We start from the raw sequence: 25,966 nt of genomic DNA, 5'->3' as shown, positions 1-25,966 counted from the left end.
GGTAAAATTGTTCTGTAATTGACTATTGTTGTCATTCTCAAATTAGGGTATTTTAAGTACAAAAATACCCATAACAATTCTGATAATAACCCTAAGTTCAATTTCAATGAAATATTTTCATTATTAGAATGTTCTTGAGAATCACGTTTAAACGTATAATATGGAGTTAGATAATTTTATTTTTAGAAAATATTGATTAAGCTTATACAATCATATTCTCAACTTTATACAACTAATACTTGAAATATTTTTAAAAAAATCTCTAATATAATTTACGGGGTACATTTCTCATTTATCATCAACTTGATAATTTTTATACTTTAAAATAATTTTCTCAATTGAAACGGACTCAGTTGCAGAAAAATTCACAAAAATATTTTTAATAAGTTAATATTATAATCGAAAATAAATGTTCCATTACTGTTGCAACTATATTTTGATTACATATTTGATGATACTAGAGATATTTTGATTTTGTTGACTTTGTTGTATATATCCTGAGAAGACGGGATAAACATTTTCTATTATTTTATTGATTTAAATTCAACTGAATGAAATATATATTAGTTAAAATCATTTAACGCGAACACAATTAGATGATTTTTAAATATGAAATTAAACAATGGTTATAAATTTTCTTTTTTCATATTTAAAGTTTGATTTTAGCCTCTAAAAAAAATAATAATTGGCCACCTACAACTAAATATATTAAATCACTTTTTCATCCAAATATTAAAAATATGGGAGCTAATATTTGACACTAAATTTTTCTCTTCCATTCAACTTACACTTATAAAGTATTATTTGATTATAATATTGCATTTATATTTTTTTATTTATATTAATATAATATTTCATTATAAAAGTGTTGTGCAAAATGAATGTACAAACAAAAGTTTGTGTCAAAGAATAATTTTCCTAAAGATATGGACATCGAGTTTCAATTAGCAGTAATAGTAGTAATAATTAAAACATTTGAAATTACAAACATTTTATTATTGGTTAAAATATATTGAAAATGGAGTCCATACATATTTTTTTGAATTATGTAATATTGAAAACTTGCACATACGTTAACTATTAATTGCAATCCTTTTCTAACTCTTAACTACTTAATTAACTTTAACCGATCTCTTTCTTATAAATAATAGTTAATTAAAGGAAACTAAACATATAAATTAAATCTAAAAGACGTATGTAGGCTCTCCCAACTTTACAATCTACGTGCTGTTCTTCACTTTTGCAAGTCTACAACTTGGCTTATGTAGAAACAAAAGTGTAACCTTATTAAGCTTTTGTTACAAACGTATATAAATTTTTTATTATACTTGGAATGAATTTGGGTATAAATAATGTTATTTTTTTCCACCAACTACTTCACTTTTTAATAATGCTTTACCGAAACCATAGGCTTTTTTTTTCAGTATTAGATTCAATAAAGATTTCCATTTAAGGGAATGTAACTGAACTAGTTGAGCTGGAGTTGTCGTAAGAGGAATTCTACAAATAGAAAGAGCAACCTTTTATGAGTAGCTAAAATGATTGAAAAGTACAGAGTGGTGGTTTTTGATAGTAAACTATGTTAAAGTTGATGCATGCAAATTATGTTAGAAGTAACTTGAGAAAATGAAAGGATTGAGTAGAGATATTTGGAGATAGAAGATATATATAATGTTGGAGAGAAGGAAGAGATTGTTGATGGAAATGTTAGGATTTGAAGGAAGGAAGAAATAAATAAATAAAATGGTATTGGAAATTGTAAGTTTAAGGAGAAGGTTGAAATAGGGCAAGTCTAATGGTGCGGCTCTCATAGGTTGTGTGCAAGTCTTTGCACTCCTCAAGATCACCATCGCAGGCTAAAACAACCCATTCTCCTTCATCGTCCAAATACTTTATCACCAAATTCCCCAAATCCTTCACATTGAAACGCCTTCCGATCTCAACCTCCAAATCTCTGAAACCCCACTTCGGTTGCAAGCTGAAACGGATTTTTTCATCGCCAAAAGTAGCCTTCACTCGAAGACCTGTTTGGGAGACGTTGGGAGTGCTGAAATACAGGTGCTGCTGTTGAGGAGGCACGGTGGAAGGAGAGGAGGATGACGGTGGGGAATGGCCGTACAAGGAGGAGGAGTTGTTGTTGCTGCTGTTATTGTTCTTTGACTGAGAGGTGGCAGAGCTCAACTCTGGAAAACTGTTGTAGAAAGAGCCGATCTGTATGGCACCCTCTGCACCCTGCACCGAATCGATCACTAGCTGAAGCTTCTTCAAAGAGTGTCCTACTTTCTTTATCTTCCTCGATGGCCACCTCGTGATCCCGTGCTGTCTGCATATCCTTTTCAGAGTTGTCGGACACACTGCATATTGTGCATGCATGCATGCATGCGTCGGTTCGTTAATAAATCAACAGAACGGATATATTGAGTTTGATTGATCTGATGATCTATATATATACATATATATATAAATCTCACCTCCGATGCTCTTTGCCGCATCTTTCAGGCTTCCGGCGAAGTACTGTCTCAGAACTGGCAAACTGATGGTCTTCTCCGCCTTCGTACGCCTCTTTTCGCCGGACTTTCTGCCACGTCGCCCACCAAAATTCTGTGTTTGTGTTTGGGTCTGAGATTCATCGCCGAACACATGCTGCTCCTGAACCTCTACTGCATCGTAAGCGCCGCTGCTGCCACTCTCCCACCTGCACTTGCCTGTCACTTTGAACTCCTCTTTCGCCTCTTCCAGGTATTCCAACGACACGCACACTCCTTTCGCCTTCTGCTCCTGGGCCTGGGCCTCCATCATGTGCGCGATCCACGACCCGCATGCTTCTGCCTGCCACTGCGAGTCCGATTTCTCACTCATAACTATCTCCTCTTTGTTATTAACGTATGGCTGCGGCTGTGGCGGCGGAGGCGGTGGCAGCGGGGGCAACGTGAACTCGTCGCCCATGACAACATGCAAGGTGCGGCAAGACTGCTGAAGGATGAGGGATATGGAGCTGAGGAAGTGGCTTTGATTTTCCCTGTCACGGCAGTCCTTGGGAAGGAAGAACTCGACGACAAAATCGGTGTAGAGGCTTCTTAGAGGAATGGCGACGGCAGCGTGCAGGCCAAAGATGTTGGCGTGGTGAGCCAGAGGATACTGGGCTCTGGTGAAGGCGGCTACGTCGATCGCAAAGCAGGGCTTGGCCGTTGTGAAGGCCGTGCCAACGATTCCCTGTCCTCGCAAGAGATGATGCTGAGAAGAAGCCTCCTTGAAGCCCAGAACCTGTGCATCTCCCACAAAACACGCTCTCTCCACTGTTGACAAGTGATTCTCCGTGGAATGGCCATACCCACCACACTTTCCTCCTTGCTGGATGCAACAAGGAGCCCAGCTGAGAGCCAATGCCACATTCTGCGCCCTGCACACACACCTCATCACCTCCACAATCTCATTCACCGCTGCTTCGTACACCTCCTCGAATGCCTGTTCCGATTGCGTTACTAAACATGGCATGCTATGGTATGGCAGAAACTGAACATGAAATAGTTAAAGAAGAAGAAGAAGAAGTACCTGGAAAGGATTGCAGAGAAGATTATTGTTAAGAAGCTGCGGGCAATAGTTGATGGTGTCGCAGGGAGGCGTTAGAATCTGGATGACACCGAGGCATGTGTTGGTGCCTCTTTCGAACACCGGGAGGGCTAAAGAACCAGGAAGATCAACATAATAAGGAAGGCGAGGGTATTCCTGGCTTCGGTAGAAGCGAAGGCTGACGTCCCTTGCGCTGTTCATGTTGACGTTCATGTTCATCTCAACTGCAACCCAGTCATCTAAATTTCTGGTGAGATACTCAGGCCCAGCTACAAGCCCTCTGCGTAAGGGAACCCACACCTGAATCATGAGATTGGAGTTCTTTGTGCATTCTCTGAGATAACAGACAGCCACCACCAGTCTGTCTTTGACGGAGGAATTAACCTTGTTGGGTCCAATCCACCATCTCTTCCTCAACTCCACCTCCATCTCCGCTTCTGAACTTCCAATATACTGAGCCTCGCAGCTCCCAACGCCACTCGTTTCCACCCAGCAACCTTCTGCCAGCACCTCCTCGATCGAATCTTCTTCCGAGGCCGAATCACACTCCCACAAGCTCCCAAACCCACAATTTTGCACCAACCCCCCATATTCCATGCTGCTCTTAATTCACTTCCCAGACTTTGGTTGAAGATGAAGATTGAAAAAGAAGGAAAATTTATTAGATGCTTGAGAAAACAAGTACCTGATCGACCTCAACACAACTCAACATAAGGCTTTTATATATATATAGAAGAGAATATAGAATAGAAAGGAATGAGCAGAAAAAGGAAAATTTCTGGTATTCCAGTGGGACCCTTCCTCTCTCAGTCACTCACAGTGGCCGGTGTTTATTTATTCATTTATGTGCACATCTCTTCCCCCTTACTCGCCGCTGTTAAATAATTATATATTATACTTATTTTAGCTGCTTCCTCTATTACGAACAACAACTAAAAAAATCAACTTCTGAAACCAACGTGTAGGACTCATTAATTATCACACAAACTATTTCTTAATACTTATATACGTGCTATAGGATAAAGTAAGAAATAGATATAACTTTATATATACATAACATACATACAAAAAATTTAAATTTTTGAAATGATACCAAAAATAAATTCGTGAAAACAACTTAATTCAAAGTATATGAATACGTGTATATTGAACCTACACAACATACCTATCGTACTATGATGCATACTCTGTATTAAGATGTTAGATTTAAATACACCAGAAAGTATAGCTGTTTATTTAATCAATGATATAAGGAATCCATTGAAAGGTAGGTAATTTTGAATATAAAACTGGTATATATATATATATATATGGTAGTGTTGGCAGCTCTTTGAATATATAATATGAGGATTTTGACATAATAAATAATAATATAAGTATGCAGAAGCGGCTGCATAATAGTGGGAGATCATAACCATGAAGAATGTAGGAGTAGGAGTGCCTCACTCTCACTCACTCTGTCTCTCTCTCTCTCTCCCTCTCTTCGCCACGTGGCAACCCCATAGCAAACTTAAGATGAATGCGAAATTGCGTAAAGGGCACGACTTCTTTGGCCAAATCCATGTTTCTACATTCGTATTCATACATACTATATAGATACTGTATATCACATTATTTAAATTTACCAATGGAAGAGATTTCTTAATTCTTTTTTTTAAAAGAAAGAAAAAGAGATGATAATATATTCTAAAATCCAAGTTGAGGCCGCGAAATTGAAAAAGATTCTTCTCTGTTTCATTGGTGAATTAATCGACACAACGCAATGCGCATCAGAAACACTGCTACTCTACTACAACGTTGTTTTCCTCGCTACCTAAACTAGATCCAAGGTTTCGGCACCTCTTTTTTAAAACACTAAAATTAATCTCTTCTAAAAGTTTCATTACTTTTCTACTATAAACATTCTACAAACATCAAATACCCACATATACTTCTATAATTTTTAATATTTTAATAAAAATTTTAGTATTTAATTATTTTAGCAGTTACTCACGAGATTCACGAATTCAAGTATAAATTCAAATGAGAAAGTAGAACATTATATAAAATTGAAAGATTCATTAATTCACTGTCTTTAAATTTTAGACAAAGAATAGTATCAATATCTTATATGATTGGACTCAGATCTTATTAGTATTTGTATTCTTTTGTTAACACAACTCTAAATATTAAAATTAAGTTATCTAAAAATGTATATTAATGCAACATTCTCATTTACTGAAAAAAAAATAAGAGATATCGTATGAGATAAATATTATTACAAAATAAAGTATTAAATATTTAATGAACTATAAGACATATTAATTTAAATACATCTTTTATAAGTCATAAATTTTAAATACTTATTAATGTATCGTATTGTAATGTTATTACTCTTTTAGAAATTTGTACTTGCAATGGAATTCACGTTTCAACATCGGATGTCTATATCAATTGCATTGTATTGAGAATAAATCATTACTTTTGACATTAATAAGCCTTTACAAAGATCATTTCCATCAGCCTGTCATTTCTTCGGAAACATCATTAAATCGTTATAAACATTTTGTTTACCTGTCGGTCCTATATTTTTTAAAATTTTATTTTGTACTATAGCCACTCATACTTTTTTATTTACTTTGAAATTCATTTAGATATAAATATAATCGAACATTAAATATAAGTATCTTATTTGTGGCAACATATTTGTCTCTCCCATGTTTATTTCTCACTAAAAAGGATTGGAAATGTTATTCTTGGGGTTTAAAATTAAGGAACTACGAATTTAAATAATAAAAATAAATAATAAAAATAAATAATAAAATAAAACGGAATGTGAAGAAGGATTTTTATTTTGACATCTGTCATGAAATGGACGTGGTACGAACAAGACCAGCTAGACAACGTAGTTTAAAATTATTTTTCAACCTATTTAACTAGCATTCTAAATCTCATTCTTTATTTTTATACTGAAAGCTACATATGATCGTTAAAATTTAGTTTCTCATTTTTCATAGAAAATATGCATTCAATATAAATTCATCATAAAACTTAATTTAAATGTTCTATTTTAAGTAAATTTAATAATTTATATATGATTTTAAATATATATATATATATATATATATATATATATATATATATATATATATATATATATATATATATATATATATATATATATATATATCTCATTTGTTCTATATTCAATACAATAAAACTATATGTCCCTCATGTAAGGATTGGATTGTGTTAGAAAGTGGGTTTAAGCCTAACTCAATCCCATAAAACCGGCTTGTAAGATGAAGTTTGCACCTCAAACAAGAAATATCGCTAGGATAAACTCTAATCATTGCTCCGATACCATATTAAGAAGTGAGTTTTAAGTTTAACTCAACCCCACAAAACCGACTTGTAAGGTGAGGTTTGCACCTCACTTATATATTATAAATTTGTCTTATCTCTAGTCGATGTAAGACTTTCAACATATTGAAAGTTACAACTATATTCTCCTTTCCATTTGCATGAGTAATAAATATGCTGTAACAAACACAAGGTAAGAATACAAATTGATTGTCATAGAAATATACAATTATGATAAATTAAAAAAAAATGAAAGAAAACTAATTTAACCTATTAATGGATAACAGATTTACCTCATGCCTCAAATACATACATACGATAGACAAGCGTATCGATTATAAAATTTAGTGTTCTTTCATGTCTTGATAACTTTATATATTATAATTATGATGTGTATAATTGCTGAATAACAGTACATGTTACCTAGTACAATTAAAACAATAATATCGTATTGCTTTTTTTAGGAACATATTGTATCAATTTCATACATCTAATTTATATATACATATGTAATAATTAATGAAGATAATACACTCGTATAAAGTATATAATCTTTTTTAATGTTTTACTTTTATGCAGTGTTTGTTAAGAATAATATATTATTTAAGCAGATAGAATGGTAAGTAAGGTTTGTATTTGATTGATCATATTTGAAAGTCTGGATTTATGAATAAAGGGTTCTTTCTAAGTAAAATAGATTAACTAAGAAAGACTGTGCAATTACATAATTATTCATATTTTTTCACTCTAATTAGCACGCGTGTAGAAATTTCTACTCCATGCAAATATTCATTCACTAAATGTATCGATGATTGATAAGGACAATTTATATAAATATGTATAAATCTCTCCTTACAAGTTGATTTTATAAGGTTAAATTAGACTTAAAATTCACTTTTCAAAATAATATCATAATCACTGATTTGAGTTTATCTTAACAAAAATTGTTATTTATTGAACTATCTATTAATGTTTATTTTCATTCTTGAAATGTGTTATATCTTTTAATGCTGAGGGAGTATTGAGATCCCACATCCATTAGAGATAACACAAGTTAACCGTTACATTTCTCTTTATTATCATCCATATTTATTTAATGTGTAACCCTCTCTTCTCAAAATAATGAGATATTGATTATTATTATTATTATTTTACCTCGTTTAGTATTCTGATTTATTATTTTTATTAGAGAAATACTTTTTTGATATTATGATTCACAAATGTTTTAGTAAAATTATCAAGATTGATTTATTAAATAAACTTAAACACCCTACAACGTCTTTTTATCATATATTTTTCTTCCAATCTTTTTATCTTCACACTCATTTTCATGATCTACGGGTCCTTTCCCCTAATTATTCCCATTGTACGAATATAAGAAATAAGGTAAGTCGTTCTTGGAAAGCACTTGCTCCACTTTAAATTTCACAATTTGAAAATAAACCCAAAACTTGGTGATGAATTAAAAGCAGTACGTTATGTTTTGAAGATTGGATTTTATATTATAATAGAAAACCGATTGTGGTCTCTAACAATTAAAAATAAAGTGATTTGATTATTTAAAATAATAACATTAGTAATGAAGCATTAAAATAATTAATTCCTTAACGAAGTCTACTTTATGTGGAGGTGGATGATGGTTAATGGGCTTACGTCTGTACAGTAATTAGTAATTAGTGATTGAAGGAAACAAATCCCTTTTAAGAAATAGGTCGGCGAAGGAATCTTCTTTCAATTTCTAACCAATTAAAAAATAATAAAAAAATAGTGAGAGAGATAAAGAGAATAAAAAATATTAAAGAAAAAAAATAACAGGAACACAGCATTAACGCATAGAAGTGTCTGGAAGTGTGAACCTACAGTAAATTTTTATTTTAATTATAATTATAAAATTATAAAATCATAAATTTGAGCCGCCTCTTCATTTTCTACAATAAAATATAGCTTTCCTCGTAAACTCGATTTTCCTTTACCGACACGTGTATCCTACATAAGCACCACAACAATATGGAATCATTTTTTTTTCTAGTTAAGATTTTTCTGAACTTAAATATAAACAAAAATTAAATAATTTATATGTTAATTGAAAAGTTAACCTTATATATTACAATCATAATTAAGGAGAAAAGTGAGATTGAAGTGATTTTACTTTTAAAAGTATGAGTATTATATAGTAAACAGAAAGAGTAACCTTATATTAGTCGAAGTTGATTAGAGTATTTAATAATGTTCATAATGATTGATGTTTGATATTGATGGAGGAAAAAGTGTGAATATTAGTGTCGAATGATAAATAGTATCTTCAGAAAATAAGCAGATATTTCAAAGTGGAAAATCCTAGGGCATCTATCATCCAATATATTATTGACACGTAATTCAATCCCCAAAGTTTCTATCTTTCCCTGCCCCACTAATAAATACACTAACCCACTAATAAATACACTAATTAATCCATAATTATTTTAAATTTAAAAAAAAAAATTCTAAACATTTCTGATTAAAAAATACTTAATGCTTGAGATATTTGCTTTTAATTTATTTGCACCTAACTAAACCTTTGTGAGTAAATTCGTTAGAGATGTAATATATTAATATTTACTATTAGTTGTATGTAGGGGTATTGTTGAAAATATAATTTTCAACAATATTCCTTTTCTTTTTCTTTTGTAAGATAATATTCCATCTAAATTCAAATATAAATAAAAATAATTTCCTTTTTTTCTTGCTTAAAATTATTACGCTCATATTAAAAAAATACTTAATAAATATAACGTGTCTTAATTATTAGTGACGATAAACTAGTGCTCCCATTTGTTATTTAACTTATCTTATTTCAATAACAATAAATGTGAAGAATTAAAAGTCGTATTAAAAGAAACATCCATTTTGAAATGGTGTAATTACTCTATGCATATTTCAATCTCTTGTAAACATACATATATAACAATTAATCTAAAGTAGTTGAGAGATTTTTCTTTCATCATTCAAATTATATAAATATTTTTTTTTACATTAATAAAAAAGGACCGATAAATATATTTTTTTTGATAAAGTATTTCAAAATAATCTTATTTTTTTAGTAAATACGGTATATTTATAAAACAAATGAAATAATTATAAATAAAAATAATCAGTGTTCCACTATAATGGAGAACATCCTGTAAATTTTAATATTTTTGAATGGAACAGAAGAAGTATTTAAACAAGTATATGATTGAGAAAACTTAATCAGTTTTGGTTTGAAATTCTAAATCATTAATTATTAATAAATGAAAAATTAAGACTCTTCATGTGTATTAAATTTGGATTGAAGATGTTGTTCCATGTCTTCACCTAATCACTACTTCTCACCTCTCATGTCAGATTACAAATTGAAAATGGAAAGGTTGATGGAGGAATAATTTAAAAAAAATACAAAATCTTTAATTTTAACAAATAATAATATATTTAATAATTTGGGTAATGATGTAAGGGCCCTTTCATTTTACTCTACATGCACACAACACCAATTAAACTATATTTTCATTTTAGAATATAAAGCAATTTAACAAGAATTAAATAAAAAATAAAAACATTGGTTATTACTAAGTATTAGAGAGAAGTAGAAAAATGTAATGGTGTTTGTATAAAAATTTCTAATAGTTTTAATATAATTTATATAAGCCATGTTGCAACTTGTGATGTTTTATATAATAGTTGATTTGAACGTGTTAACAGTTTTCAATAGCCACTATAATGAATAAATAAATAAACCCAAAAGCAGAATGGGACTCACTCACCTTGCCCTAATTTTATATTTCTATCCATATCCAAGTTTTCTTATTTGTATGCCTAATTTTACACTTTCATCTCATTATCTCTTTCTCTTTTATCATATTATTTATATCATAAGATGAGTATTAGTTTTATAAAAATGAAAGTTTGAATTATATAAATTTTTTATATTTATTTGACATGACTTTTTTTATTTAAAAATATAAAATTAATGTAAATTTATGTCAAGTTTTAATTTTCTTTTTGAATATTGTGATTATGGTTTGAAGTGTTTATTTTTGTTTGTGTTAGAGGAAATGATGGAGCATTAATTTGTATAGTTATAAGGATGATATCTTTTAGAGATTGAGTAGTCCACTTGCATCTTTGAGTGATTTGACATAAAACCTATAATTGATTTAGAGTGACGTTAGAACCTAGTCAGATGCTGTTCATTTACAACACTTATTTTCCTCTTCTCCTAATTTCTTCATTATTTTATTTCTCCTTTGCCTTTCGGTGTTTTTGCTTTTACGTAAAAATGTTCAGAATCGCATCTGTTTCATTGACCCGTATTGACATTGCCATCGCCTTTGTTTAATTAAAAAATAATCATTAATCTATCATCAACATCATTTCCACTAATTCCTTCGTTCAAACCTATCTTCTCTTTCAGCTACTTTCTACAAATCCTTCGTATGATAACTTACACTCATCTTCTTCCTCCTTTTTTTTTCCTTTTACATGCTTTCAACATTTTTTATAATATGACTGTTTTCAACATTTTTGTATAGTATGACAATTTGATCAGTTTAAAATTGGATGGTTTCATCGATTTGGAATATCCAGATAATCGAACGGTTGATCTTAACATTAAGAACAACTATGTTAAAACTAAATATGATCATTACTAGTTAAGTAGTAATTAGATCGATGTTAATATAAAATCTATTTCGAAACCTATAAATACACGTTTTAGATATTGTGATAGATTTGTTACATTTAATACATTTAATACACATTTATTGTTAATATTGTGGTATCCTTACCTACTTTGGGATCGGAGTGTTTTCTATAAGTAATTTTCCAATTCAACTAAACATTAACAAGTACAAAATAGAAGAAAAACTTTGACCCGAGTTTGGATTGGAAGAATGTATAAAAAAAAATTAACCTCAATCTCATGATCAAACAATTTCTAAACAAAAAGCTGTCCATTTTAGTCTTTTATATTTTTCTTTTGTCAATATGTCAATCCCTATCATGAGATAACATAGCTATATATATATATGTGACGGAATTAAGATTTTTTCTGTTAGTGTAATAAGTTATGCTATTATTAAAGGAGTACACAATATATAATACAACAACTCCGTGATCTTCCTCATTTGTTTTTAATATGATATGATATGAATCATAACTAACGCTTAAAAATAATATTTATAATTTTTTTTTAAAATTAGTACAATTCATATATCTCAGTAAAGTAAATTAATATGAAATATTTACATAATTTCAATGTTTAAAATTTGAAATAATAAGTAAAAGGAAAAAGAAAGTTTGATGTAGAGTTAGTAGAAGAAAAAGAAATTGAATTAAGATATGCATAGATAATAGAAGATTGAAAGTTAAAATAATAGTAATGGTGTGTGAAGGTGGAAGGTGGTTGGGAGGTTCCTTTGGAGTTGTTTTTCTGGTCCTCGAGTTCCAAATTCCCTGAGAGATTAGGCTCTAGAATCTATAGATTTGACATTAACAGATAATTATAGTTTAGTATTGAAAATGAGTTTTGATAGCAATGCAAGATGTCTGATAAACAGGAAACCAGAATAAAGAAAAAAGAAAGGAAGCATGGCATTGCCGGCAATCAGTGTGAAGAGGATCTCCGAAATAGTAATAATGTGCATGGTTTCAAGATAGGCAATCGTAATGCTTTAGATTCTCCATCGCATTGAATCATTCACACAGTTATGCTATGTTTTGGATTTCCATATCTCACACCGATGTTATCAACAATTCTCTTTTATTCCTCTTCTCTCTCTCTCTTATTCTTTTTCATTGTCTCTTTCATTACCAGTAATAACTACTGTTTTCATTCAAATCAATTATTCTCCATCATTCAAACTAAACTTTCTTACAAAGCAGAGTCAATGCCCTTTTTTTCTCTTCAGACTTTTCTCAGTCAAACAGACATTTTCCAAATTTAAGTGTTCGTGTTGTTCTAATTTTCCCATATAGTACAATAAAATTTTGAAATGGATCTCGACGAATCTGTATTGCATCTGCGTTAGATATTGAGTCTTTGTTTTTTATTATAGTAATAGTAAACCTGGTCTACGAGATTGATTTCATTTATATTTTTTCCTTAATATTAAAAAATGTATAACATATACGAGAGATGGGCAGGTAGATTAATTAACAACAATTTAATACTTTTGAAGCGATTATGGAATCAAATGGTCAAGTTTACCTTCAAAATCTTTGCTATAGATTCGAAATGGGTGTGTTCGTGATCGTATCTTTCAGCAGCTAAATCTCTTCTTTTTTTTTATGTTAAAGTGACACTGACAATGGGTGTATGAAGGGAACAAAAGTTGCTTGGAACAAAAGTTGCTTGGAAATACACTTCATGTTTAAATGAAGTCAGCATGTATAATAGTGTCTTTGGAATAGTAAGTGTAACGCAGCTAAAATTATAAAAAATACAAAACTTCAATATTCATTTGATTTTATTAGTATAAAGAAGTGACGCGTTCAAGGTTCAATAAGTGAAAAATCAACGTTCGTATCATATCGCATATGTTATGGATCGATGTTATATATCTTAAATTAACCTTCACTTTAAAGTTCGATGTGGTCTCTCACTATGATGTCCTCAGGAAATAACAGAAACATATGAACAACACATAACACACCTTTGACGTTTTGATAGAATGACTTTACACATCAGACAAATCACATGCATTCCTAAAGATTCAAACAGGTATGGCACAGTACAATACTCAAAAATTCACCTGTGTACAGAATATGTAAAACCAGATCAGCATTTATCATTCTCACCCTCACAGTGTTTGTCCTCACAGCAGAATTGTCCTAGAACTTCATCAGCTTTTGCATTTCATTTGATTCACACACTTCACACACTATTGGTTAAGTCAAAAGGTCTTTTCAGGTTAAGATTTGGCTTGGCTAGAAAAAGAATCATGGTTTTTCTTGGATTCAAAGACACCTATTAAGAAGAGAACAACTTCAATTCCCAATACAGTACTCAAATCCCAAGTCTCGAGTTAAAGTTAAAGGTTGAGAAACACGAACATAGAAACTCATTTTTGCATTAATGATTACTTTTTCTTATATTTTATTTTTATTTTTCTATTCATTATTTTTCTTTAAAAAATACCATGATTATTTTAACTGTGACATCCCAAAATATATGGTGTGTGTATATAATAAAAACGTCATCAGATTATAATAATAGAAAGCAGTTGGAAACATATATCCGAATATTAGGATTACAGTCATCCTTAAAATACTAAGAAGCGAAACAAATGTACTCAAGTCTGCCCATATACCATGGGTTCAACATATTACAGTTTGTAAAATGAAAAAAAAAAGAGTTAAAGTAAGGAGATCCTAATGGTATTAGGATTCAGCGTCATCTTCCTCTAATGTTTGCTCCAGGGATACCTCCTCGCCATCTGCTCCCATCCAAGTGAATGATCATCGTAAGAGAAAACATACCCAAACATAGCACGAACACAACAAGCAAGGGTGAGCTAATTATATAAAAAGCATACAATATGACAATATGCATGCAAGAGTTAACTTCAATCAAGCAAGGTAAACACACATTCTAACATGTTGAATACTATACTTGACTTGTCCGGATTTTAGAATGATAGTCGAGCTATGGCGGGTCTTGAACTCGTGGTGGCTTATGAAACTTGGGTTCCCCCACCCTACCACACTCACGAGGTTAGCCTGTTCCAGGCCTTGAGGCATACTGGAAGCCCCCAAGACTGAGACCTCCTGCTACTCTTCACCAAATGGTTCAATCCTCTCTACGTGAGAAGAAAGATCATTGGAGTTTCAGGAAGACCCCTAAGACTGAGCTCATACTTTCATTCTAAACAACTAAGGGCACCACCATGGATCTTCTCCGTGAATTACGTCCATCAACCATACTTTTTAAAACCACATACTTTGAATCACCAATCATACCATTGAATCACACACACATTCACTTTAACAGTATACAACAGGTTTGAATCCTATCATACGATATAATTTGCTCCAACACATACTTCACAAACCATACAACATTCAACTCTAAGTGAAACAATATAAAAGAAAAAATAGAAAATAAAACCTCGAACGCTTCGCACAACGCACCACCCTCGCAAAATGAAATTGGCGTTATTCGCATAGCGCACCCCTCCTAGCTCGCCTTGCGAATTAAGTCTGAATAAATGTAAGACTTTGGGTCTCTCGCATAACGCACCCAGGTCGCTATGCGAGAACCTAGACAGAGACCAACCCCCTTAAAACTCTCGTCACACGCCCCACTCGCCTTTCGAATTAAATGGGTTGTGGTTCCAGACCATCATCAGTGGCATAGCGACAGGATTCGCCAGGCGAATCCATAAACAGAGAGCAACACCCTCTGGTCATTTGCACAGCGCACCAGCTCGCACAGTGAATGACTCAAACAGTGAGCACTCTCTACAGGGTCTCGCTATGCGAGACAGCTCGCATAGCGACTCTGCATCATATGCAGAACGCGAATTCTGCAGAATCACACACTTACACCAATCCTTACCGTTTCTAAGCCTCCTTGCCAACTTCTAAGACCTCCAATTCGTGTATTAAGCTCAATTACAATTGCCTAGATGATCCTAACCATTCCCATTACTAATCTAAAGTGATTAAGATCAAGTTGTATCTTTTAAAACATCAATTCATACAATTTACGGACCCAATTTCAATTCAATCATTTTGCACCTGTTTTGACCTGTTTGATGACTCTAACAAGTCACAATTAACCTCCCTATATTGTCCCAACAAACTATAAAAGCCCTAGACTCTTAATCCTCAAATTCCTTATCCGACTTCCTCCAAAATGACTTAAACCACTACCAATTCACTATGCTTTCTTTCTAACCAATGTTGTAACAAACTTCACACCCCGAATCACTCCCAACCTGATCAATCACAGTAAATTAAACTCATCCACTCAGTTCATAACATCACAACACAGTTCATAGTTTTCACACATCAACACATATAATACAATATTCTCAAAAACGAAACATACCACTCTAAACAGCATACCAGTTCAGCATTCAACATGCATACACATTTATAAAACAGATTTAAAACAAACAACTAACTCCCCTTACCTTGGTGGTTATAAGCACAGTACTACTCAGAATAGTAGCAAAACCCCAACAGTGCCTTACACAGCCAGCACACAGTAAGAGCCGACAATCCACTAAAGTGGAGACAGAAACAACTCTTAGAGCTATAATAGGCACAAAATTAAAAGAGGAAGATTACCAACTGCATGCAACCAGTAAAGTTGCATGTCCTAAGCTCAAGAGAGATGGAGAAACTGACTTAACCTATTTGACAATGCAACGGTTATAATTTGTGAATGGGTAGAGAAAAGGCAGAGCAAGAAGAAGAAGAAAACAGAGTTTAGAGAGAGAAAGAGAAGTTGACTAATGAACTCAGATTAGGAAAAGTCTCTTCTAAGATCATGGTGTCCTTAGTTTTACGGGTCTGACTGGCTCAACATAAGGCCCAAAAGCCCCGTACTTTTCAGGTCCTTACATTAACTCTAGTGAATTGGGTGAAATGATTGTCGCACATTATCAAACACCTTTTTTTCTTATAATTGTTTGTTTGGAACTGTAAGTGCAGACTGGATAGGGATTCTTTGGTGTTGGGCTTTCAAATGGGCCCATTCAGTGGTTGGGTTTGGAGAAAACAACCCATTGGACCTGTTAATACTGCAAAAACTACACAAGGTGAAATGTCATTGGATCAATGATTTTGGGTTTAGGAAGAACCTTTTGTAAATAACAGTTGCTGCTATCACATTCCAACCGTTGATTTAACATGTGATAGTAATACATGCAGATGCAATAGTAAAAAAGAACCTCTTGTTCTTTTTTAATATAATATGATACATGCAGACTCCATAGTAATACATCAAGCTGAACCTTTTAAATAAAGGGATAACATTAAAGCAAATAAAATATTATATTATTAAAATAAATTTTATCACAAAAAAATAGTATTAAAATTGAAATAATTGAAGACTTTAAAATGTAAAAAAGTGTCAAAGTCAAACAAACTGAAAATTTCCCCCAAAAAGTTCAGCAAAGCCTGTCTAATTAGCACTCCATTTGGTTGAGAGGATGGAAATAACATTGGATGCTTGGCCAGATAAGAAAAGAAAAGAAATAATTTTAAGAAATGTTAATACCCACTGTACTTTGTGGTACTTATTTCTACTCTATCTATCTCTTCTCATCAACCAAACACCTTTAATTTTCATTTTATTTCTCACCGATTTCCACTCTAGCAACTTATTTTTATCCAACATATTCTTTCCTCTCTCTATAAATAAAGGGCCAGACTAATGACTACAGCAGAATTATGTTGGCTTCATTTTTTTCATTATAATCTAGCTTTGTTGGCTTAACTTGATTCATTGCAAGACAGCATAGTATTATTACTAGATCAAAAGAAATTCAAGAAGTCGTACTACAAGGAGGAAAATGTTAAAAAGATAAAATTACAAGAAAAATAATCCCAAGGTTTCAATAATTCATTTACCTGACCAGATGCAGCCAAGGCATCTGTAAGAAGGGAAACAGCCAACCACACTTGCATACATATCTGATGTGCAGCCATAGCTACTGGACCATGTCGAGCAGCCATTGATGTCCCCAATGTAATGGTTGAAAGAACAGCAAGTGTTCTTCCAAGAAGGTAACCACCTGTGGCAGCCCAAAGATCAAAACTATAACAACTAAATTAACCTAACAGAAAGCTAAGTAATATACAGAGTAAAAGACAAAACGAGAAATGCGTCCATGCGATCATAGTTATAAAACCTCATAAATTAATAATCTCGTTAAAAAAATATTCTTCTGATCCCAACTTGGGCCAGTTTACAGAGTCAGTAATTTTGATAATTAATTGCAGAACACTTTTTGGTAAGAGTCTTATGTAAGTTTTTGTCAATAACATAAACTCAATCTCTAAAATTAAAAATATAAAATATAACCAGGACAATTTAGTAAATTAGGATTCTACTGTTTTTTTTTCTAGAAATTTAAAGCCAGGGGAATTTCATCTTTAATTTTTTTTTTCATTGAATATGAAAGCTCTGGTATTATGTTTTTGAATTGCAGCGGAAGATTGTAAAGTGCTATTGCTACTATGAGTGCTTCTCTTTGTGTCATTGGTTCCAAAGAGGTATTCCTCATTGTTAGCGTTTATATGTTATGATGAGTAACTAATATTAACCATTAGATTTCAAGAAAATGAATGGTAAAGATGAGTAACTTTCTTAGAGTTACTATTAGAATAATTTGATCGCTCCTACATAGATGGATAGATCGTCAGAGATGGAGAGCGGGAGAATACAAATAATCTACGTAGGCATATAAAAAGTTTTAGAATAACACCCATTTAGAAGTATGTAATTGATTAATTTAAATACAAAACCAAAAAAATTGGAGGTGAGATATTTTTCTTGGAAAGTGATTTGGAACAGTGTTTGAGATTGCATTTAGTGTCTGGATGCTATCTTCCCTATTTCTCCAAGGAAGACAAAATCATTTTAAAAGGAAAGTGAAACACATTCTTTCATCTCAGGGTTTAGTAACACGTAATAATAGAACGCATACCAGAAAGAAAGAGACAAATCCTCACCAGATTTAATATAACTGCCAAATTGCAGGTTTCCCATCCTTGGAGGTAGTAACTCGGCTCGTTCATTCAGACACCAGATCATCAGAATGGCCCCAATATATCTGCAGTATTAAAACTCAATCGTAATTTGGAATAAACCCTTTCAAGAAATAGAAGGAGAAAAGAACGCCTTTGAAAAGGAATTACTGGGAAATAACAGTGGAAATGGCTGCACCAGTTACACCCAACCGAAAGTAATACATGAGTAAGGGAAATAAGAAGACAGATGAAAAGTTGCCAATGCCTGCAATTTCATAGAGAAATTAATACAAACTTACATTCAACAGTATAATGAAAGATATTTTAAATTTTGAAAGAAGTAAAACAACAAGAACCCTTAATTTATCAAAATCTAAAATTAATTTTCGAGATTAGATAACAGTCATAGTTTTGATCATTAATTAGAGTTGCATGGACCCTGATAGATGTCAGGGAATTACCATAAAGAAAAACAGCAAGAGCAATATCCAGTTTAAAAGCTGTAAGCATAATTTTCTTTTAGCATCACAGGGCGAACTTAATGCATTACTTTAAATAGAGTTCTGTAATCTACAGAAACATGCTCTAATTCAATTGTACGTAGTGTTGGCATCTTGTCAAATTATGGTTCCAATCATTTACAAACAATTCACTCTTTAGCTCATAACTTTCCCAATAGATTATCATTAACCTATCACATGATAGAAAAGATCTTTTTCCTGTCCTCCTTAAAACCACATGCAAGGCATTTGCAGTAGGAAACAGGAGATAGTAAGGCCACAATTCTAACCGTAAGTACCTAGTTCATGAGAAAATTCAAATTAATTTCTCAAGAATCATGACCACGAGAAAGGACGTCAAAAGGCTAAGACCGTATCAAATATTGAAGGAGATTATTAAGCAAGAAATGAACACAGTGATGGGAAATTTAATTTTCAGTAATTTATCTGAGGAAGTATACTCATAATAATATATTCATGAATTGCAAGTATAATATCATCCTTCTAAAGGTATCATAGTACATGCAGATAAATACAATAGACAGCAAAAAAATATATAAAAAAGGTTTAAAAGGAGAAATTAACAAAGAAACACAAACTTGAAGTGTCAATCACTTGCCTAGACATATAACAGGAGTTTTCGTATCCTTAAAACCACGGAAAATGCCTTGAAGAGCCAAAGAAAGTACAACTGCAGGAGCACCAACAGCTCTTAAAGAGAGAAAGTGCCGTGCAGGAGCATAAGTTGGATTTTGCTGTTGAAAATAATTAATTCAAAAAGGAGATTACAACTCACATGATTTGACAAAATAGAAGAGTGATGTTAAATAGACTTGTAATCAGCACAACAAAAAGTATCCGACGTTTAACAGGGGTACTGTAATTACATGCATAAAGTGGAGTGTTAATGATAAGTTGGAGTGTGTGTTTAGGTGAAAACATACCGTTGATACACCGATTAAATTTAGAAATGCTCCAGATCCCAGGGACAAAGCCAAAGCCTCAAAAATGCCAAGGCCGAGTGCTAAAAGCAAAGCAGTGGAGACAGAGGATAGCTGTTTTCTCTGGGGAACTGCTTTGAAAGGTTTACCATTGCCAGTATTTTCTGTAGCACCCTGATCTGTTGTGCAAAGTCACGGCATTAAACAATGATGTGCAAGAATGCAGTGAGAAAATCGATTATATGTCATTATTGGCAAAGAGGTTCCAAGTTGTTAATGGAAGGAAAGCAAGACTGCACAGCATGCACGAAGCAACGTGACGTGACAAGTAACTGACTCTTTTTTTTTTTTAATGAAAAATATATATTTTATTTTCATGAGAAAAAAAAAGAATAAAAAAGAATATATACAAAGAAACTGCTTGATGAGAAGTTGTAACTGTCAAGAGATACATAAGGCAGTTGGAAAAAGGTTTTGGATTTGGTTGAATTGAGGTATGAAGGAGGATTCTGACTGCGCCGAAGAAGCGGAGAAGAAGCGGAGAAGAACAATAGTGACAATGGAAGAGGAGGGGTGGAAGGGGAAGAGATCCTCCGATCCACGTCCATGCACGGAGTGCGGCAAGAAGTTCTGGTCGTGGAAGGCACTCTTCGGACACATGCGATGCCACCCTGAGCGTCAGTGGAGAGGGATCAACCCTCCGCCCAACGCAAGAAGACATCATCAACAGCAGCAGCAGCAACGACAACAGCAACAACAGATGACGATGATAATGAGCCAGGAAGACCAAGAGGTGGCTGCCTGTTTGCTTCTGCTGGCGAATTCCAACAACAGCAACAGAGAGAAAGGGAAAGAGAAAGAGAAGGAGGAAGAGGTTCAGCAGTGGCAGTTCGAGTGCTCGAGTTGCAACAGGGTGTTCGGATCGCACCAGGCTCTTGGAGGGCACCGTGCGAGTCACAAGAACGTGAAGGGGTGTTTTGCGAACACTGGTAGTAATGTAAGCATAGGGTTAGGCATTGGAAGTAGCGGGAAGTGTGAGGAGGAGAACGTGAACATGAACATGAACATGAGTGGTGATGGTCACAAGTGCAGCATATGCCTGAGGGTGTTCTCCACAGGGCAAGCACTTGGTGGGCACAAGAGGTGTCATTGGGAGAATCAGAAAGGGGAAAACCTTCTCCTCCTTGACTCACCCAAGTCCTCCCTCGACTTGAATTCTCCTCCCCTCACTCTCGATTTGAGGTTGGGACTCTAGTCTCCACTTTCTCACTTAGGTTTTACACTATCATATACCTGCTTTCCAATTCATTTATGTTCCTTCTTCCGAATAACTCATATTTGTATTAATACCATGCCGCCGGCAACAACATGCCATCCAACTATACCATATTATTAACAAACAACCAAAGATGTGCACTATGCTGTATATGTATATATTTCTCCCTCTTGTCTTTCTTTGATGGATATATATGATGAAACCTTTCCTTTCAGAATATGTGTAGTCGTCAAATTTATGCTTTGTATCAAACTCTGACATGATTAATGATACCTCAGAAGTTTATATGCTTATCTTGATCCTATCAGGCTAGAGGTGAAGTGGGTTGAATTGCTTCTTTGTAGATTCTACAAGATAAAAAATGTGCCCACTATAAACCTAAACCAAAACCAACATCATTGTAAATAGTTTTAGTTAAACTTGCAACATACTTCTCAAATGGATCGATGCAATCACCTGATATCGTCTATTTTATTGAATTTATTATTACAATTTGTAAGTTTTTGTTGTTTCATTTCTCATTCAGTAGTTTTTATTTTATAATGCTTAGTAAGTTCTTTTAACATTCTTCTTATTTTAAGTATTATATTTATAATATTTAATTTAAAAATTATAATGACTTCTTGACTTAATAATTGTATGAGTCTAATTTGAGTAAATCTCGTACGTTTGTTTAAAGCCTATAAAGAAGTTTAGAATTGATATTATGCCACAATCCCTTCGTTTATGATTTGGGACAGGGATATTGTGTAACCTTCTAAGAAATGTCCTAGCGCAACAATCGATTGATGGAGCTCAATCAATATTCAATTCACCTATAATTTTGAAGGTCATCAGGAAGAGGAGATTTTATTGTGTATGATGGGCAGAGAATACTTCTTAAGTAAGGATATACAATAGATAAAAATATAACATATACTCTATTGTATCATTTCATTATAAAATATTTAAACAATCAAATGATATTTTATTTTATTATATTCCATTATGATCCAATTCATATCATTCCCTTTTTTCCCATCAATCGAAACTATTTTTGAAGAATACCAATCCAAACTAAGTGTCTTTAGGCACTACTGGGCTCAAAGGATAAATTACACGTATAATATAGTAAGGGGAGACAAAGATGGTAGATACATAATTGATATTATACTATCAAATGGGAAAACGAAAAGAAGCAGTGGTGAAATTTTGCACATACGATTACTGGGTTGGAGGGAAGAGCAGCGGTGATCAAAAGAAAAATGAAACATGAGTGCCTCACAGGATAGCGCTATTGGCAGTGGGAGAAAAATGTTGGATTTTGTCATCTTCGTTTACTGGGAAGAGTTATGCTCTAAGTTAAAAATTACACACTTCACACTCATTGACATATTATTTTGCACTCTCCCATTGCTAAATGTTCGGAAGCATGGACTTTGTAAGGACCCCTTTACATTATTTTATTATTTGAAAAGGATGGGGGAGCAGAGAAACATTAGTGCCATAAAAAGAGGAAGACTTTGGAAAGTTGGGGAGCAGCACGTCCGTGTTTTACTCCCATTTTGGCACCATTCAACAAGCTGGTACGTATGGGATATAAGGGGGGAAATGGGTTCTGCAATGGAGAAGGAAAACTCTTGCTGCAAATTAGTGAGGGAAGTGTAGTTCAGAGTTGCTGGAGTTGCAAAGAGGCCTTGGACTGCAAGTCTTGGAGGAGGACTCAAGAAAAGTGTTCGGTGCTGCATCTGGATGAGTGCAAGGCTTGCTGGGAGAGGAGAAGTGAAGAACTGTTGGTGTTGGAAGGAGATCCAGACACTGCAAATCTCTTGGAGAAAGATTCAAGGAAGTCTTCAAGAGGTAAGGGGAGCTAGATTTTTCGTTTTGATTGTTGAATTTTACTGTCTTTGAAGCAAATCTGAAATGTTGGAGATGAAAAATGGGGTTTTCTGGTTTCTGGAAAACCTGCACGCGATTCTGCAGAATTCTGCAGAAGCGCGCGCTCGTCCAAAACGAGGTTCGACCATTTGGTCGACCAATTTTTGAACGTTCGGTATTTCTCTGAACGTTCGTTCAAATCAGCCAATTTTGGGACGTTCGTCCACAACTATTTTATGCTGAGCGTTCGGTTTTCAGTACGAGCGTTCGCGTTCGTCCTGTCGCGTTCGGTCTTCAACTTGACGAGCGTTCGCGTTCATCCTCCCTTAAGAGAATCCGCGTTCGTTCTAAGTGTAGCGTTCGGCCTTGAATTAGACGAGCGTTCGCGTTCGCACTAAGCGTAGCGTTCGGTCCTAGTGAATTAGGGGTTGTGAGCGTTCGGCCTTAAGTTGGAGTAAATCTGACGCGTTCGGCTTAGCATTAATAAAGATGATGAGCGTTCGTCCTTATGTGGTATCTTTGAATAATGATTTTGATCGTACGGTAAATGTGAAGCGTTCAGTCATAATAGAATATTTTAAGTTTGAAATCTGTAATGATCGGCCTTAGTACCTTATAGAGTATGAGCGTTCGTTTTTAACTTAGTATTTATAAGTAGCAATGTGGAGCGTTCGGTTTTCATTTGATAATCTTAAGTTTAAAATCTGGAGCGTTCGGTTTTGATGATTTTGAGCGTTCGGTCTTAAGTTAATTAGATCGTCAACGTTCGGCCTTTGTTTGATTCTGATGGGAACGTTCGTCCTCGGTTTGGTTGTTAGCGTTCGGCCTTAAGTGAAATTTTAGGAAGTCTTGAGCGTTCGGTTTTGATGGAATATCCTCGCTTTGAAGCGTTCGATATTAAATTAGAACCTTAAGTTTCAATCATAAGCGTTCGTTCATGGATATGATTGTTAACGTTCGGCCTCTGGTTGGTATTCTTAGGTTCGGATATTGAACGTTCGGTTTTGCTGTATAAGTAAGCGTTCGGCCTGCATTTGATATTCTAAGTTTGGAATTTTAGCGTTCGGTCCTAATTCGATAAATCTTAAGTTTGAAATCTCTGAACGTTCGGTCTTATTAGCGATTTATGACGTTCGTCCAAAGGGTGATAGCGTTCGTCCAAATCATACTGATGACGTTCGTCCAAAGTTGTTAGCGTTCGTTCATATAGCGTTCGTCCAAATGGTTTAGATGACGTTCGTCCAAAGCTTTTTGGGGACGTTCGGCCAAATGGGATTCGGCCTAGTGTTTGAAAAGGACGCTCGTTCAGTAACGTTCGTTCCATATGTGTTTGGATGAATAGTGTTCGTATGAATAGTGTTTGGATGAATAGTGTTTGGGTGAATAGTGTTTGAGTGAATAGTGTTCGGATGAATAGTATTAGGTGAAAGTGTGTGAATGAATGAGAAATATGATAAATTACTGTAATGATCTGATTGTAAATGTAAATTTATGAAATTGAGTATGATTCGGACATCTTGGGGAGAGATGGATGAAAGTGGTTTTGTGAGTATTGTGTGCTTACCTTGCATAGTGTTGGGGAGTGCCAGCAGACTATGCGAGTGTGAAGATGAATCGTGTGTTCTTACCTTGCATAGTGTTGGGGAGTGCCAGCAGACTATGCGAGTGTAAAGATGAATCGTGTGTGCTTACCTTGCATAGTGTTGGGGAGTGCCAGCAGACTATGCGAGTGTGAAGATGAATCGTGTGTGCTTACCTTGTATAGTATTGGGGAGTGCCAGCAGACTATGCGAGTGTAAAGATGAATCGTGTGTACTTACCTTGTATAGTGTTGGGGAGTGCCAGCAGACTATGCGAGTGTAAAGATGAATCGTGTGTGCTTACCTTGTATAGTGTTGGGGAGTGCCAGCAGACTATGCGAGTGTAAAGATGAATCGTGTGTGCTTACCTTGTATAGTGTTGGGGAGTGCCAGCAGACTATGCGAGTGTAAAGATGAATCGTGTGTGCTTACCTTGTATAGTGTTGGGGAGTGCCAGCAGACTATGCGAGTGTAAAGATGAATCGTGTGTGCTTACCTTGCATAGTGTTGGGGAGTGCCAGCAGACTATGCGAGTGTAAAGATGAGTCGTGTGTATTTACCTTGCATAGTGTTGGGGAGTGCCAGCAGACTATGTGAGTGTAAAGATAAGTCGGGTGATGTCAATTTACCAGGTTTGAAGGACTTTTGCATGACGTGTTAGTGTGTGATTGTGGTTTAACAAGTATGTCTTATTTGTTCTATGTATGATAGCATAAGTTAACTGTGATATTGGTATAACATGCTTTTTATATCTAGCTCACCCTTGCATTGTTTGTGTTGTGTGCCAATTTGGATATATTTCTTTGGCGATGATCATCCACTTGGATGGGAGCAGATGCTGTCGAGGAGAGATCTTTGGAGCAAGAGCTGGAGAATACCGAGGTTGGGGAGTAGTCTTCTTAGGAATTTCTATCTAAACACATGTAGTGTTCGAACCTTTAAACTGTTTAAGTTTGAATTTTTAGTTTCCTTTATTTTGGATGACTGTAATTTCGTACTTAAATTACACGTCGTATTCTGACTGTTCTCTATATTTGAATGATGACGTCTTTATTATGTAATATTTATTATTATATAATCGGGATGTTACAGACTTAGTGACATGTTCAGCCGTGAGGCCTTGTTTGAAATTCACATCAAATATCATGTTATGTCTGATTGAAATTATTTGCCGAATAATCA

The 25,966-nt window shown here is 34.0% G+C and overlaps 3 protein-coding genes and 1 long non-coding RNA gene across 4 annotated transcripts; 2 read left to right on the top strand and 2 right to left on the bottom strand.

The window, feature by feature from the left end:
• Positions 1 to 1,764: 1,764 nt before the first annotated feature.
• Positions 1,765 to 4,167, bottom strand: LOC124838679 (protein NLP2-like). Its single transcript, XM_047314352.2, has 3 exons — positions 3,553 to 4,167; positions 2,472 to 3,465; positions 1,765 to 2,354 (listed from the first exon to the last, which is right to left on the bottom strand). The coding sequence occupies exons 1-3, from the start codon at positions 4,165 to 4,167 to the stop codon at positions 1,765 to 1,767; spliced, it is 2,199 nt and encodes a 732-aa protein (XP_047170308.1).
• A 9,943-nt stretch (positions 4,168 to 14,110) lies between these two features.
• On the bottom strand, positions 14,111 to 20,254 carry LOC124838680 (protein DETOXIFICATION 45, chloroplastic-like; the record flags this gene model as incomplete). Its single annotated transcript, XM_047314353.2, has 6 exons — positions 14,111 to 14,363; positions 17,509 to 17,672; positions 18,613 to 18,713; positions 18,799 to 18,895; positions 19,750 to 19,885; positions 20,075 to 20,254. Coding segments are annotated over 6 exons (711 nt in total), but the record flags the coding sequence as incomplete, so codon positions are not given.
• Positions 20,247 to 21,505, top strand: LOC124838681 (zinc finger protein ZAT3-like). The gene has a single exon (XM_047314354.2). It carries the CDS (start codon positions 20,568 to 20,570, stop codon positions 21,324 to 21,326), a length of 759 nt encoding a protein of 252 aa, XP_047170310.1. The 5' UTR covers positions 20,247 to 20,567; the 3' UTR covers positions 21,327 to 21,505.
• A 1,271-nt stretch (positions 21,506 to 22,776) lies between these two features.
• On the top strand, positions 22,777 to 25,881 carry LOC124838670 (uncharacterized). Its single transcript, XR_015781683.1, has 2 exons — positions 22,777 to 23,186; positions 25,620 to 25,881. It is a non-coding gene; the product is annotated as an uncharacterized LOC124838670 (long non-coding RNA).
• Positions 25,882 to 25,966: the final 85 nt, after the last annotated feature.

Source organism: Vigna umbellata, chromosome 1 (genome assembly GCF_029865625.1).
Source record: "Vigna umbellata cultivar VRB3 chromosome 1, Vumbellata_1.0, whole genome shotgun sequence".
Lineage (NCBI taxonomy): Eukaryota > Viridiplantae > Streptophyta > Magnoliopsida > Fabales > Fabaceae > Vigna > Vigna umbellata.
This window is presented reverse-complemented; position numbering and strand designations above follow the sequence as displayed.